Source organism: Orbicella franksi, chromosome 15 (assembly GCF_964199315.1).
Source record: "Orbicella franksi chromosome 15, jaOrbFran1.1, whole genome shotgun sequence".
Lineage (NCBI taxonomy): Eukaryota > Metazoa > Cnidaria > Anthozoa > Scleractinia > Merulinidae > Orbicella > Orbicella franksi.
In genome coordinates this window covers 16,999,723-17,014,889 of record NC_138159.1, presented here as the reverse complement: position 1 = coordinate 17,014,889, position 15,167 = coordinate 16,999,723, and the positions used below count along the sequence as shown (strand labels likewise).

The 15,167-nt window shown below is 38.7% G+C and overlaps 1 protein-coding gene across 1 annotated transcript; it reads left to right on the top strand.

Moving 5' to 3' along the window:
- The first annotated feature begins 1,292 nt into the window (after positions 1-1,292).
- LOC145469888 (homeobox protein Nkx-2.2a-like) lies at positions 1,293-13,737 on the top strand. The gene is made up of 2 exons (XM_081453697.1): positions 1,293-7,169; positions 7,719-13,737. Exons 1-2 carry the CDS (start codon positions 6,983-6,985, stop codon positions 8,246-8,248), a joined length of 717 nt encoding a protein of 238 aa, XP_081309823.1. The 5' UTR covers positions 1,293-6,982; the 3' UTR covers positions 8,249-13,737.
- Positions 13,738-15,167: the final 1,430 nt, after the last annotated feature.

The following is a 15,167-nucleotide window of genomic DNA, read 5'->3' as shown; positions in this document are numbered from 1 at the left end:
CTATAATAATGATTAGAATCACGATTTTTAGAAATATGAAACGACTGAAGCGAGGTACACCGAACGATTATGTTTAATACTGGCCCCAAGGCTCTTAACATGCTTGGAAACCATCCCCATGAAGTTCTTCACTTCAAGTCTACCCAATAAAAATCAATTTTCAGTTTTTTTGTGGGGGCTCGCATCACTTTTCATTTTTCTCCTTCAGATCACAAGAGATAAAACACTTGACAAATACCTAAATTATGAATTCAAGAAAAAAAAAAGAAGACGATCGTAATTTTTTTTTTGGAATATTTTCCTAGCGTGGAAATAACGATTCCCTTCAAGTTGGCAGAGTTTGGAATTGAAAGTAAATAGAGTGATGACTGCTTCCGATCCAAGCGTAATAAGGTTTAACTAAGTAATTAAGACATCAAGCAATATGTCGCTGTATTTACTCGGAACACATTTGCACATACAGGTTCATATCCAGTTGACAAGTTTATCCATTTTGTCCTAGCTTTATCTGCGCAATAAAACGCGTCCTTAGCATTCGTGATATTTTTTCTATGGCCATCACAACTTTCTGTGGACAGAATTAACTGTGAAGGTTTTCCACTTCCCCTTGTTTCACTTGTTTGTTGATGGTGGCCGATTTCTTGTGAGAACCCGGGATCTGTTCACAATGGAAATGAACACACACCCTGCTATTCAATAATACGTCCAACACTTTTTGTCTGTCTGTCGGAAGCACATTAGAACAAATTAGAACGTTAGGTAAATGGCATATCCCACAACATTGATGTTTCAATACTTGAAGAATCCAAGAGCTCATAAAAGCGTTGGTTGTGCCTTTGTTCCTTGCATGTCAAGTGTCACATTTTTTTTTTCAACTGAATGAAACTGGCGGTCAGTTTGCTTGGGGTTTAATTAGTTTTAGCTCCAGTTCATAAAACTAGTTTGACAGTCAGAGTGCGTGTTTTTCATCTACCGGGCGTCTATAACTCGATAATGACAGCTTCGTTTGTGTTCTGCCACGCGCATCTCGTATTGTTATCCGTGAAATTCATCGATTGAATGAAAACGAATAAAAAGTTAACACATTGCTCGTGTGTGTCACCACAGGTGAGGGAAGGCAGATTAAACAAAGAGACATTTATTACAAACGCGAAACAATTTTAATTCTTCCTCTTAATGAGAAAGTGTTTTTTTGTTTCAGCCGGTTGATTGCCGCGAGAAAACGCGACCCAAAGGTTTTATTTTCACATTAAAACTTCCGTTACCATTTTAATAAAAAAAAAAAAATATGCGATATCCATTTGCTGTAAAAATTTCTGGGCGTTGTCAACGTCTGGGGATAAGTAATTAAGAAAAAGATCAAAGTCAGTGCAGCCAGTTCGAATTGAGAAAAATATTACCTCCAATATACATACTCTCAAAGTGTAAAATTAATTCGAGCTGACAAGTAGAAATGAAAATGCCTATTAAATAACTCTTTATTTTACCTTAAAAATATATTGAGAAGCTGGTTTAAATGACTTGCTGCTCGTATTTCGGACCGTCAGAGAGGGAAATAAATCACATGTTTTTGGTTGAAAAACTGTCCCAATATCAGTCAAGCAGAGGGGCAATTCAAAGTGTCACAAGACAACGTGGATGACGACAGCTGGATTGGAAATAGCTATGTCAAGCGTTTTCATTACAGAACGGCTGTATTTCAGTCTTTTCACACATGCTTGGAGCCTCTTCTAAAAGATAACAGTTATTTTTGATACCACAAGTGCTGGAAATAATACTACATTCGTTGAAGCGCTTAAAACAGACGTTTTTCTAGCAATTATTCCTTTACTTCTAGAGTTAAACTTTGAGTTAATTACTGAAGGCGATTCTAAAATAAAATCTGTGGATGAAACCCTAGTGTGTGACCATTCAAATGAAAGCTATTCAAATGAAAGCTATTGAGCAGTAATTTCATGTGGTGCTGTTTATGATGCCGTACAAGGTGGTTCTAACTTTTAAGCCTGTGAATGAAACCCTAGTGTGTGACCATTCAAATGAAAAGCTATTGAGCAGTACTTTCATGTGGTACTGTTGGTTATGCTGTATAAGGTGGTTCTAACTTATAAGGCTATGGATGTAACCCTAGTGTGTGACCATTTTTATATAAGCTCATGAGCAGCACTTTCATGTGACCCTGTACGCTGTAAAAGGTCACTGTAACATTCAAGTCTGTGGAAAAAAATCGTACTGTGTGACCATTCATCTGGAAGCCAATAGGCATTATTATTATGCTGCACAGGTGGTTTAACTTTGAGCTCTCTGAATAAAACCCTAGTGTGTGACCACTCATATGAAAGCTACCTTACAGACTTTTCATGTGCTGCTATTTAAAACGTTGTACAAGGCGATTCTAACTGGCGTTTGAGTCGTCATGAAATCTTAAGTAGCGATTGCATGCGGTAGTTTTTGCGGTTATGCTGTTCCGTAAGGCGATACTAACATTTGAGCCTGTGGAATGAGCCCTAATGTGTTTACCTTTGTGGAAAAACTTATGCTTTCTTACTTTTGCAAAGGAACATTTGATTTCTTTCTATTCTAACTTGGATGTTCTTGGGAGTAGAAAGGTCATATGTTTTTTTTTTACTTTTGTTTCACTTGCAATATTGTTTTTGACATGACCTTTTTTCATTAAAAGGAAAGTTAAAGTTTTCATTATCTATAAACACATTTATTGCAGAAGTCTTAAAATAAAGTAAAGAAAGCACCTGAATTCGACCGGAAAGCTTTCAAAGTTTTATTGTAGGAAATTAACTTTCAAATCAGACTCTTAAAAATTATTAGTTGAGTTTGAAAACAAAAGTACAGTGTCACGAATCTCCTTTCGTTCTACCCTTCTCACCTAAAGAATAGCAGCACTGTACAAAACAACAAAGAAAGAAATACATTAAAAAAGTCATCAACAAAGGGTCTGTTTTGTGCGTTTTAACATGAATATTTCACGATTTGTTTTTCAGTAACATCACGTACACAGCATCGACTTGCTAGCTCTGTGTGTTTCCTTGTATGCACTTGATTGAAAACGTCAAAGTGTTTGCTTGCAAAGACCACCCGCATGGTCCACAACAAAAGATGAACTTTATTACAACATAGTAGCTGTCCACGTCTTGACAACTAAATGAGGATAACTTTCTTGCAGTGTTCCAACGTGAATGGCAGATAAGAAGAACTAGAGTTAATTAGTTTCTCAACAAAAGAATGTAACCTAGACGGCCTCTGTCAGGCTGACTGGCATAGTTTCGTTTTTGGGATCCCCGAGATAACTTTCTTCGCGGAGTCGTCTTCGTAGATTTGATTAAATTGAAGTTAGATCTATAAGTCTATACAGTCTAATGATGAACTTTTTTATTGTAATATTTCAAAACCTCACTCTTATATCCGCAGGAAACGATCTTTAAGATCAACTTGTGGTTTTTGTCCGATGGCACAAATTAATCCTAGTTTTAAGCAACTGTTTTACTGCATCTACACGCTTCCTATTTTCTTCTTGTCATTTGTAACGACTAAGATGCCTGTAAAGATTGATTAAGTGATGCGCCTTTCACCAAATCACCAAATCACCAAATCACCAAAGCACCCGTTTTCTCTGACCTCATTTTCTCTAAGATTGGTTGACTTCTAAGGCCTATCATATCACGGGTTTGGTTCGTTATCTTCCTGGGTCGATGGCCTCAATCAGCTATTTGTCTTACTTGACTAATCTGATTCTTCACGATGTTCAATTCATGCATATGTATTGTCTAAAACGACTTGTCTGAACAGTGTAATGGACCCTATTTTAGTCCACGATAACAGAAAATATTTCGCATGCCATTCCAGGAACAGCCTGTAAAGAGGAAAGACATTACGAATGTGATAAAAATTCAACATATGGTGACCACGATGAAAGATGAAATATGGAGTCTAAGATAATAAAAACGAATAAATTCGTCGAATACGTCGAACCGCTTTTAAATATTGTTGTTTTTAACGTTTCGGACGAGACTTTTTTTTTTATCAAATAACTATACACGGGTTTATGTCGTCTGTGCGGTTTCACATCGTCACACCTCCAAATTTGTTAGGCGACTCGGCACTCAGCCCGAAGCCTGTAATTGAACCGTGTCTACGCGAGGTTTAAAACTAATAGAACTATAGTTACATATCAATAGTTTTGTATTATCTATGATGTATACCTCTAAAGGAACAGCAAAGCCGGCACTAAGCCTAAAGCCTGTAAGGGAACCGCTTAACGGAGTCTGATTGCTACGCGAGGTTTAAAACTAATAGAAGTATAGTTTCATATCAGTAGTTTTGCATTATCTATCATGTACGACCCTGAAGGAACAGCAAAGCCGGCATTTAGCCTGAAGCCTGTAACTGAATCGCGTATCGGAGAGTCTTTGCTACGCGAGGTTTAAAACTAATAGAAGAAAAGTTTCAAATCATTAGTTTTGTATTATCTATCATGTATGACTCTGAAGGATCCATGGGGTCCAGCAAACATCGAAGATGGCCCCCACGAAGGAATTTGCAACGTGCTTCAATAAGTGCCTAGACTACATAAAAGAATCAATTTAACGTGCAAATTGCAAACAACTCTCCTCAATCAGGCCAAATTTTATTTTCGCACATTCAACCACTCACTAATCCATTAATCTCAGAACTCGGGGATTTTACGAATCACTAATGCAATGTCAAGGGATCTTTTCGAAAACCATAAAACACACTGATTTGTTTTGATTTTAACCTTAAAAGACGTTTCGATGACAATATCTGCTTCTTGTCATGATGAGGCGCCAAATTGTTTTCCTTGTGTGCCCGGGTCAAAATGTTAGTCCTGCCCACCATTTAAACTAGAAAAGGCAAAGACAAGGGGCGTAACTTGATGAAGACAAAGTGAGAGTAATTGCTCATAATAATTGCGAGTTTAGCCGTTGATTTTTTTTCTGAAAGTTTCTCATGACCCAAAAGAAGCATTTCAAACACTATTACAACCCCGTTTTGTAGAAAAAAGGCTTTCAGACGTGAAAAACGATTCCGTGATGTTGCCAATCGTTGGTAGAATCACCGTCATTTCAATACTGACCACTTGTCAGAAACGATAGCAGATGACGCCAAAGAGCTGTCCTCATGACCTTTGGAGATGAAGCTGAGATTTAGATTAACAACGGAGAACAAGGTAACGAAAACAATGAAACATTTGAGTAAACTTCATGTCTCTCGACGTACCTCGAAATCAACAAACAGGCAGAGAGTACTAGTACATCTTTGCCACTTTTAACTTAAAGATTTCTTCCGAGTGCCTCTTTGGGATGTGTGATAAAATCAGTGAAGAGAAACCATGTGACAGAAGGGAAGGTTATACATGAACTGTTCAAGGTCAAAGAAACGTCTTTGTCACTTTTGATCGTAATCCCCAAACAGGTATTCAAAACATTTATGTTTCACTGTAGCAAGCATGGATGTTTGTTGAGGTCACTGTAGCTGTTTCCTGTGTTTTCAACTGTGGAAGATATGGTGATGCCTACCGTCATTTTTAAACATTCTGTCAGAGAATGACAAAGGTGCCAGAGGCAAGCTTTAATTATAAGATCTGTCACTATTGGGAACAATCACGGCACCTATGGCCCTTAAAAACCCAAACCTGAAGAACGTACATGACTCCTTTATTGTCAAAAAAGCGTGCGAGAGTCCTTGAAACGCAAGACCACCCCTACAGTTCATTAAATAGTAATCACAGAAATGGTGGGAGGTTGAGATACAAAAAATTCTCACAACTACTCAGTAGTGGTCGGTGTTTTCAACCTTTTGGCGGTACTCCCATTCAAACTCGTGCCAAACATTTTGAGATTAACCCTGACCAAAACAAATTTGTCGAGAACAGGACTTAACCGATTTAACATATCTCCTTGAAATATCGTCTCCGAATCAAAACAAGTTGAGATTCCGTGCACTGAAGTAGCTGTCAACAACCAAGGAATTAGAGAAGTCGAAATCTGTTAAAACCTTTTAAGTTTCGATTTTGTTTTTGGATTTTAAGACGACGTGAAAGGGAAGAGATTGCTATTCGACTTTGTTGTGACAGCAGTATTTTAAAGTTTCACCCGTCGAGATAAAACAAAGGAACCTATTTTAATTTTGGCAAGAAAAACATCCATCAATCAATCTAATTTCTGAAGCTTTTTATAGGAAGACACAGTTGTCAAGCTTGTCGATTCTAGTTATTAGCAATTCAAAATCATTGATCCTTTAATTCACGAAAGAAAACCCCATCCTAGCTCACTGAGGCAACAAGGCTAACACACTAAACACCTACACTGTTATTTGAAAAAGGCTTACTATTTTTGAACAATTCAGAAGAACACAGAGAGAAATTGATTTCTAAACGGTTAATTGCTCAAGAGCTAATCCAGTTAACTGTATTTAATAAACAATTCGCGAGCTCCGCCATTGAACAATACCTTTCCCGCCTCCCTTTACCGAGTTAATTCAATGTTTTGAGAGGCGTGAGGGAAAATGGCATTAGGGGACGGGAAGTGGTCAGGGATCGTTCAATTACACCACAAAAGCTAAACGAACGCACGATTGGCAGCTCTCTAAATGGGATTAAGGCTTTAATTGGGATACGCTGTTAACGAGCAGCAAGTCACCGAAAAGAAAAGGCCAAGTTAAAGTGAATCGTTTTAAGCCCTATAAAGTCTTTTGCTTTGTCTAAAAGATTTCAATGGCTATCATTTTAATTAACGTACATGTCAAAGAGGTGACATCTTTTTATCACCCTAAATAAATTCTCCTCAAACAGTGAATAATAACATGTGTTCTATGTCAATTCAGGCGAGTCATACATGACGTGTCTCAAGCTTGCTCATTAACCAACCCACACATTCCTACCTACCCTTTGATCTGTATACAGTCAATAGGCCAGCAGCCATCTTGAGCACCGTCCGTCGGGACTCGCGTTATGTCTTCTTTTTCCGTGAAGAACATTCTTAGTCTCCCGGAATCGTGCCTCCAAAGCTGCTCCAGCGCTACTCCAAGGGTTCCTAATATTTGCCAAGGTGTTAATCTCTCTCCCGATCGATCTACAGGATCTAATTGCATAATAACTACGATGCCACCATCGGGCCAAAGCCAAGACAACACTTCGGGTAGGTACAGGGCTGTAACTTGAAATACTCTTCCCAACTCCCACAGATTCCTCTAAGATTTATCCATTTTCTAGAGAGTTCACTCAGGCGAACGCTCGTTTGTCTCGCAGGTTGTGTTAAATCTCAAAAGAGTATGTCGTTAGATTTTCGTGACTTAGAACACGGAATGACATTTCGGAAAGCGTAACCTGAACAAAATCGCAGTAAAAGAAACAGGCTTAAGATCAGCGTCACCTTAATTTTATACTTTTGGTAGCCACAAGAGATGAAAACCTGTAGATAGGGATATTCGTTGGGGACATGATTATGCCAAAAATCTAAAGAAAGCTAATGTACAAGCGTGTTGTAGAAGCATTCTTTCCCGCAGTTTGGCCCCGTTTCTTCGCATCAAGCATTTTTGAATAGCTTACCTAAGTTAAGAGTACAAACTTGTAGATCACAAGAGTCCTTGACTACAGCTCCGCCTCGCGGGTAGTTTAAAACCAAATCACCCCTTAATCGGTGTTATCGAGCCTCATCAAACGCCTTTACCCGCTTTTGCTCGATTAGGTGCTCGACCACATCCTGAGTTGAACGAGCAGTGCAGCAGTGCCGATGTGTTACAGCAAGGTCCAAAAATCAACCGAGATGAATCCAGTGAAGCTCCTAAGAAACGAAAACGCCGGGTTCTCTTCACCAAACAGCAAATCTACGAGCTGGAGAGACGATTCAGATATCAACGGTACTTGTCAGCTCCGGAAAGAGAGCAGCTCGGGCGAATGATAAACCTGACGCCAACGCAAGTCAAAATATGGTTCCAGAATCACCGATACAAGCAAAAGAAACAAGCCACCGAAGCTGGAGAGTTCAAAGACTCACATTCGCTCTATCCAAGAACTGTGCCGGTGCCGGTTTTAATCCGCGAAGGTCAGCCATGTTATTCAAGCGATTATAGCAACTCGGTGGGGAATTACTTCTCCAACCAGTACCCACCGACTTATGACTACACAAACTCCTATGGAAACTCGTATTCCTATACGGCTCCCATCTCATCGATGAACTCGTCTTGCATGCAAGCTTATTCATACTGTAAATGGTAAAAGAGTTGCCGTACTCTTAAAACTGTGGAGGAATCATTTCACAATTCAGTAACTGTTCATGGTCTTGTTTTGGCCGTTTATGAGGTGACAACCACGGCCAAGAGAGACTATTGAAACTGTCTGTCAGTTGAGGAGACCCAGCAAATTGCTCTTTCTCCCTGAGGTGCATTTTCTGTAGTTGTAATAAGAGAACGTGTAAAATATGACCAACAACCTAAATTAACTTCGAGAGTAGAAAATTGTAAATTTGTTCCACAGGTTGAACACCTCAGTCGTATCACTTCCATCAAGTAATAAATGCTACACTTTCAAATTCAAGTCGGGTAAATCGAAAAAATCTACACTAAGTCGAAGAACAAAAAAAAATCAGATTTACTTTTCTTTTCTGGTAATATCTTGACCTTTTTACATGCAAGGAGTATGAAAGTGACATTTTAATTTTGCCATTGATGTATTCATCGAAGCGTTTTAGAGGTCCCCTTTGAGTTACCCCTAAAAAGCTAGCGTACATTTCGCTCGATCAGGCCGTGATTCTAGCCATTGACAAATATGAAACAGCTAAGTTAAGATAGACAGCCCCAGTCGAATTACAGTTAAACAATGAAAAACTAGTCGAATAGAATACTGTCCCAAATTTTTTGCGATGAAAAGACAACCTGTTCTAATGAATGATGAATATCATAGGGCGTGTTTGCTTCATCGACCTTCATTTCAAACAGACATCTCGCACCACCTTTTGCCTTGTGGTTAGATAGAGAAAGCCGTTCAAAGTATTAATTCGCTTTTTCTTTTGAAAAAAGACAGCACATCCCTTTATCATTTGAAATAGGAAACAAACATTTAAGCCACATTAATATTTCAGGGAAATATAGAATTTCATAACACTGTTGATGAAGTTAATTATGAAGTGATTCGGACGCTTAGAGAGAATTTCTGGTCGAAGTATGATTAATGCAGTGACATTTGACTCTATGTTTGTCTTATTTGCCCCAAAGTAAAAACCTCGCCAGAAAAGTAAAACCCAGTCAGCTAACCAAAATTGCGAAGACATGATACACAATCCCTCGCAGTAAACGGTTTTCTATGGTTGCCTTTCGAAACGCGTAGACAATGCATGACATGGAATTAAAGACAAATTGTAGAAATATTTTGTCCTGTTCCTTTGCTGCCGAAGTTGTAATTTATTTTACGTTAAAAGCTCATAAGAGAAACATAATTTAGCAGGCACTTTTGCCGATAGAATCGCGACGAGACTGGGCAAACAGTTTAGATGTAAGTACCTTCGCGTCTTTGTACTAGGTAAGGTAGCGTTGGCTCTCCTGTTAATATGATCCGATGTACATATATTTGCATCCATGTCAGTAATATTACTTTAGATTGAAATGAGAAGTCCACAATAAAAATTCATCTGTAAGAATGTAAGCAAGTTGTACTGTTGGAAGTGCTGGCGACATAAAAAAATATTGATGGGAAAGGAACAGCTGACACCGACTTCACTCACTTCAGTGAGGTTTGGTCGTCAAAAATACAAATTTAAGTCTGCAATGTGCGGTAGAAAACTGTTTTCTGGAAAGCGGGATTTGACGAGTAGAACTTGACATCGCTAGTGTGTACGTGGAAATCCAAGAAGTACTGACCTATAAATACTATTGATTATTAAAACGGAATCAAGGACGCTGAGTTATCGCCTTTTTGCACTCCTGAAAGACGAGGCCAATATTCCTACGGTATCGAGTGAAGCAAGGTGTTTTCTCTTCAACAATCGATTGAAGACTAACAGTTTGGGCACTAAGAAATTCAAGGAAAACTCTCAGAAGACTTGGAGAGACTTTACAAAATGAGTGAATTGCTCTCTAAACTGAACTGGGGCATGAGTTAGTAGGCAGACGTTTCAAGAGAGAAGAAACGCACCTTCCCTTCCAGATCATTCCAAAAATAAGTCTGGGTTACAAGTAATTACTAGAAATATTTACAAACTATCGGATTTGCCTTCATTACGAACTGGGACAGAATTAGCTGGTACCATTTTGAACAGACCTGTGAAACAGACTCAAGAGTGAAGTAAGAAACATTCTCTTCGAGATCATTGCAAAACATGACCGATTGTGTCACAAGACATTACTAAGGAATATTTTAGGACTTCGAGAAATTATTTTTACAACATATGGGATTTGCCTTTAGCACGAGCTGGGACAAAAACTGGTTGGTGAAATTTAGCGCAGAGTTCTCGAGAGTGAAGTAAGATGTCTTCTCTTCGAGATCATTGCAAAACATGACCGATTGTGTCACAAGATATTACTAGGAATATTCTGGGACTTGGAGAAATTATTTTTGACAAAATATGGGATTTGCCTTCATTTCAAACTGGGACATAAACTGGTTGGTGAAATTTAGAGCAGAGTTTTCGAGAGTGGAGTTAGAAGTTTTCTCTTCCAGATCATTCCAAAACATGACCGCTTCTGTCACAAAAAATTACTAGAAATATCCTAGGACTTGGAGAAATTATTCATAACAAAATATGGGATTTGCCTTCAGTTCAAACTGGGACATGAATTGGTTGGTGAAACTTAGAGCAGAGTTTACGAGAGTGAAGTTAGAAGTCTTCTCTTCCAGATCATTCTAAAACATGACCACTTGTGTCACAAGAAATTACAAGCAATATTCTAGGACTTGAAGGAATTTTACAAAATATCGGATTTGCCTTCGTCCCTTCAGTCCTGAACTGGTTGGTGAAATTTTAAATAGACTTTTCAAGAAAAACGCAAGGTGTGCTCTCCTTGAGATCATTGAAAAATTAACCGTTCAGGGTTCAAGAGAAATATTCTAGGACTAAGGTAAAAAAGTTTACAAAATGTCAGAACAGCCTTCAGTACTGAACTGGTACATGGATTAGTTTGATGCATTTTGAGAAGACTTTTCAAAGAGTGAAGCAAAGTGTCTTTCCTTTGAGATCATTGCTAAAATAACCTTTTGGGTTTTAAGAAACTTCGACAAAAATCCTTGGACGGTCAACAAATATTCTATAAATTTTACAAAATGTCCTGCTGAATTGCTTTCAATACTGAGCTGGGGTGTGGGTTGGTCATTTGTCGTCCGTCGGGTATGCATGGGAAGGGCCCAATGCTTGCACGAAGACTTTTTCTTCGGAGTCAAACTATAAACAATCCTGCAAAATGAAGTTCAAAGTGGAAACATACTCCTTTGCACACTTGCTGATGACAAACTCTTATGCAAGCAAAATGGTCAGCGAGAACGTTATGGACGGGTGGAACTGAGGAAAAACAAGAATACCAGCTCGACTACGAGGAGACCACGAGGCTGGTTAGTAATAGAGTTTCTATAAAGTAACGCAGCTAGGCGATCTTTTTAGTTCCTAATACACCCAAAGGTACCCTACGACACTAAACGTTTTACTTAAAACCTAACAGAGTTATGAAATCAGTCAAAAATAAATGAAATATCTTAGTTTGTTTTTGCCTTCGAGCAATCAACTCGTGCGCTGTAAACAAATGCATGATTTCCACCTCGTCTGCCGAGAGGTATTTCCGAACCTTTGGTCAAAACACTATGGGAAGGTCAAATCTTTAAATCACGGTCATCTTTATCTACTATTCATACACTAGCAAATATAATCCTAAGCCATTTAAGACTTTAGGAACAAAAACATCAAGAGGAAATTCGATTCAGCGTTTGTTTTAATTTGGTCTTGACGGCGTTATAGACTTGGCGTTAAAATTAAATAATGCCTTGATTACCATGCTTCTCAGCTTAAAGCGATTATTAAAACTATTTTCACATTTCTTAAAATTAGTAGAAAACGAAAAGAATTTTGCTTTGAGCCGGCGCCGGGTTTAAATCTAATTTGTAAGGGCTAAGCGTGGAGTGACAGCTAAAACTGGTGGTCCTCCCTTCTATAGTCAATTGTCCATTAACATGACATGTTTGGTTTCATTACAGTTCTTTTTGCTTAGTGTTAAACGAAATTTGAACTGCAAGTTTCACCGCGTAAAAACTGTAAAACCTTATGAACTGTATCTTATCGGTTCATCATTTAAAACCACCAAAGAATGAAAACAGTTTAGACTAAATGCTAGTCACGTTGATGTCACGTCACGCCAAGTGATTTGGTAGATTATATTAGTGCTCCCTACAGAGACTTTGTCTGCGAAGCGAGAGATTTTCAGTTGCCAGAGAAAATCGTACAAGAAGAAGTCGAAAAAGTCCTCTTCTAAAAGAGACTTCTTTAATTAACTTCAAGCTGACTGCTGCAGAAGTCATTCGACCATTTCCCGGTGGTGAAATGGACCTCCACTTTGAATCCGAAATGGACAAAGACAGAGAACTCAGTGACCGGTCAGAGAAGTGACATTCACTTGGAGTTATGTTTAGCTCCGTGACCACAAAAATGCCGAAAGTAACCAGCAATGATCTGGAATATTTCTATTCTTGCTGTTAAAGTAGAGGTCTAATATTACGAAGAATCATGCGGGTTTGCTAGCTGAGCACTGTGTTACGTTTTGACATATTGCCGGGCCAGTCGCACCCTTATCATGATCTTGTTGTGGACAGCTGTAAAAAATCCGTACTACAAGAATCATTTTCAAACTCACAGGATTCTTAAATGGTTTTAATTTATCCCTTTCATTTAATTTTTATTGCCTTTCAAGATTATGCCAGCAGTCGTGAGCAAAACGCGCATCTCATGAACTAGTCCAAAGAGTGGAGGGCATAAGTTACCTTACAGCATGTCTACTATGATGTTAAGCCCTGGTGGATGGTTCGCCGTTGCCGTTTCATTATCGTTCTTCTGAAAGACTATATGCAAGCTTTTTTTCGGTTGCTACATCACAGAACCTAACCGTAAAAATCTAGTTATCTATACACAGCTTGACACGATGATCTGCTTAAAATCTTGCTTAAATCTCTGTTCAAACATAGTATTTGTTTTCTCCATGTCAGTAAACGACAGTACTCAAGGGCCAAGGTCTTAATTACATTGTTGTATCTTCCGTAACGTACATTAGCATGTTAGGAATGCAATACTCCACAAAGCACTTAAAATGAATCCAATATATCTCCAAAATAAATCACGAAACGAAAATCGACTTAACCACATCACAAACGGAACGTACGAAACCATAGAAGAGTAGGCACAAGACATGTCATTTAATATTAGTGCATGATTTGCCAACAACAATTCTCTACTGAAGCTACAGGGAGATCTTCCGACACACAAAGCACCTCTCAAAGTGGACACAGACAGGCAGGAAAGGAAGCAATAGGGTTTCGCAATTAAAGAAGCCCCCTATACAGAGCTCTAATCGGATACCTCAGTGAAGGCACCTTCTTATCATCTCTAAAATAAACTTACTCATCACCAACAGCTTCTCAGTTAGCAGTTCGCTCGTGATCCTTGTTGTAAACTTTATATTCCATTGTTATTGTTATTGCGTGCAGCCAATAAGCGGAAACAAAACTTTCAGACTGCAGGCGCAGACTCAAACGTCTGTTCCAGGTCAGAAATGAGGAGAGCCTGGAAACGAAGAAAGGCGTGTGTTTTTTAACTCACAAATTAAGGATTACAATCTGTGAACTTAAACGGAGGGCGTGCAAGTTAGGTTTGCAACGTACAACAACAACAACAACAACAACCATTTATTTGTACTCACAATATATAAAATAATTACAATAAACATTAAATTAGTATAGAGTACTGCCTGCCCAAAATATAGGGGGCTTCTTTAATTGCGAAACCCTTACAAGCTCAAGGTCATTCCACTGAAATAGAACCTGCACTGAGATTTTTGTGAAATTTTGCCTATTGATTGTTTATATTATAGGAACTTAGATTTTGAAATAAAAATGAGGGGTCCCCACGTTCGTTTAGGAGCAACAGCACCTTGTTTATACCATATAAATCCTAACAATAGCACCATGATTGTAGTCACGATTGCTTCAGTTGTTAAATTCACGTCTCCGACGATTGCTTTTTGTTCTACACTGAGAATTTGTCCATATTTATTTTACACAGAGAAATTTATTTCTTCATTCAAAACAACAGAAAAAGAATGATAGGTCACCATACTCGTTTGCGAGAAAATGACGATTTACCTCTATGGCGAGGTCCAGCTGCAAAGAAAAAGCCGCCATATTTTAATTTGCGCGCGCTGATCACGTGTGAAATTATGCGCAGTAGGGATGCGCAATGCAATACTGGGGAATAACCTTAAGTAATGTTGTTATATAGCTGGAGTCTAACGCGCGCTCCCATTGGTTGATTTATGGTCACGTGGCAATGGCTAAATTTAATATAATCTAATACATCATCGCCCGCTCTTCCACTAACCACAGGCTACCTCCTCCGGGAAACATCGAAATTTTTTTTTTTAAAAAAACTGTTTCCTTCGGTGTGGTGGCCCAGTGGCAAATAATTTAGATTACGATTGACTCTTTTAAAAAATGGTCTGCAAAGCGTACTCGAGTGGCTTAAAGGAGAAGGTCACTCCAAAAATCGTGTCTTTTTTTCCATCACCAATAAAAAGTTCACATTGAGTTGAGTTACTCACCGTTGTTTTAGCTTCTGAAGTGGATGCGATCCCAATGAAAAAGAAGTGAACAGTTCGACACCGGGAGCCGCCATTTTGAAAGGATCTTGCAGGCCAGGCCGCATATCCGTGACGTCATTTCGTCTGAATTGGCGCGAAGCTCAAAGGCTGAAGCTCTTCCTTTCTGTTCTAAATTCGTTTATTCAGTTGTGAGCTAAAATGTTCGGCCCCGGGCTGTAAAACCCGAACCGAAAAGGATAGGGAAAGAGGAGTGACTTTCCTTAATTTGCCTGCAAAGAACAAAAAATTGCCAAAGAAGTGGTTCGAACAACTACGTCAGGATCGGATGAGAGATTCATGCAAAAAAACTCGAA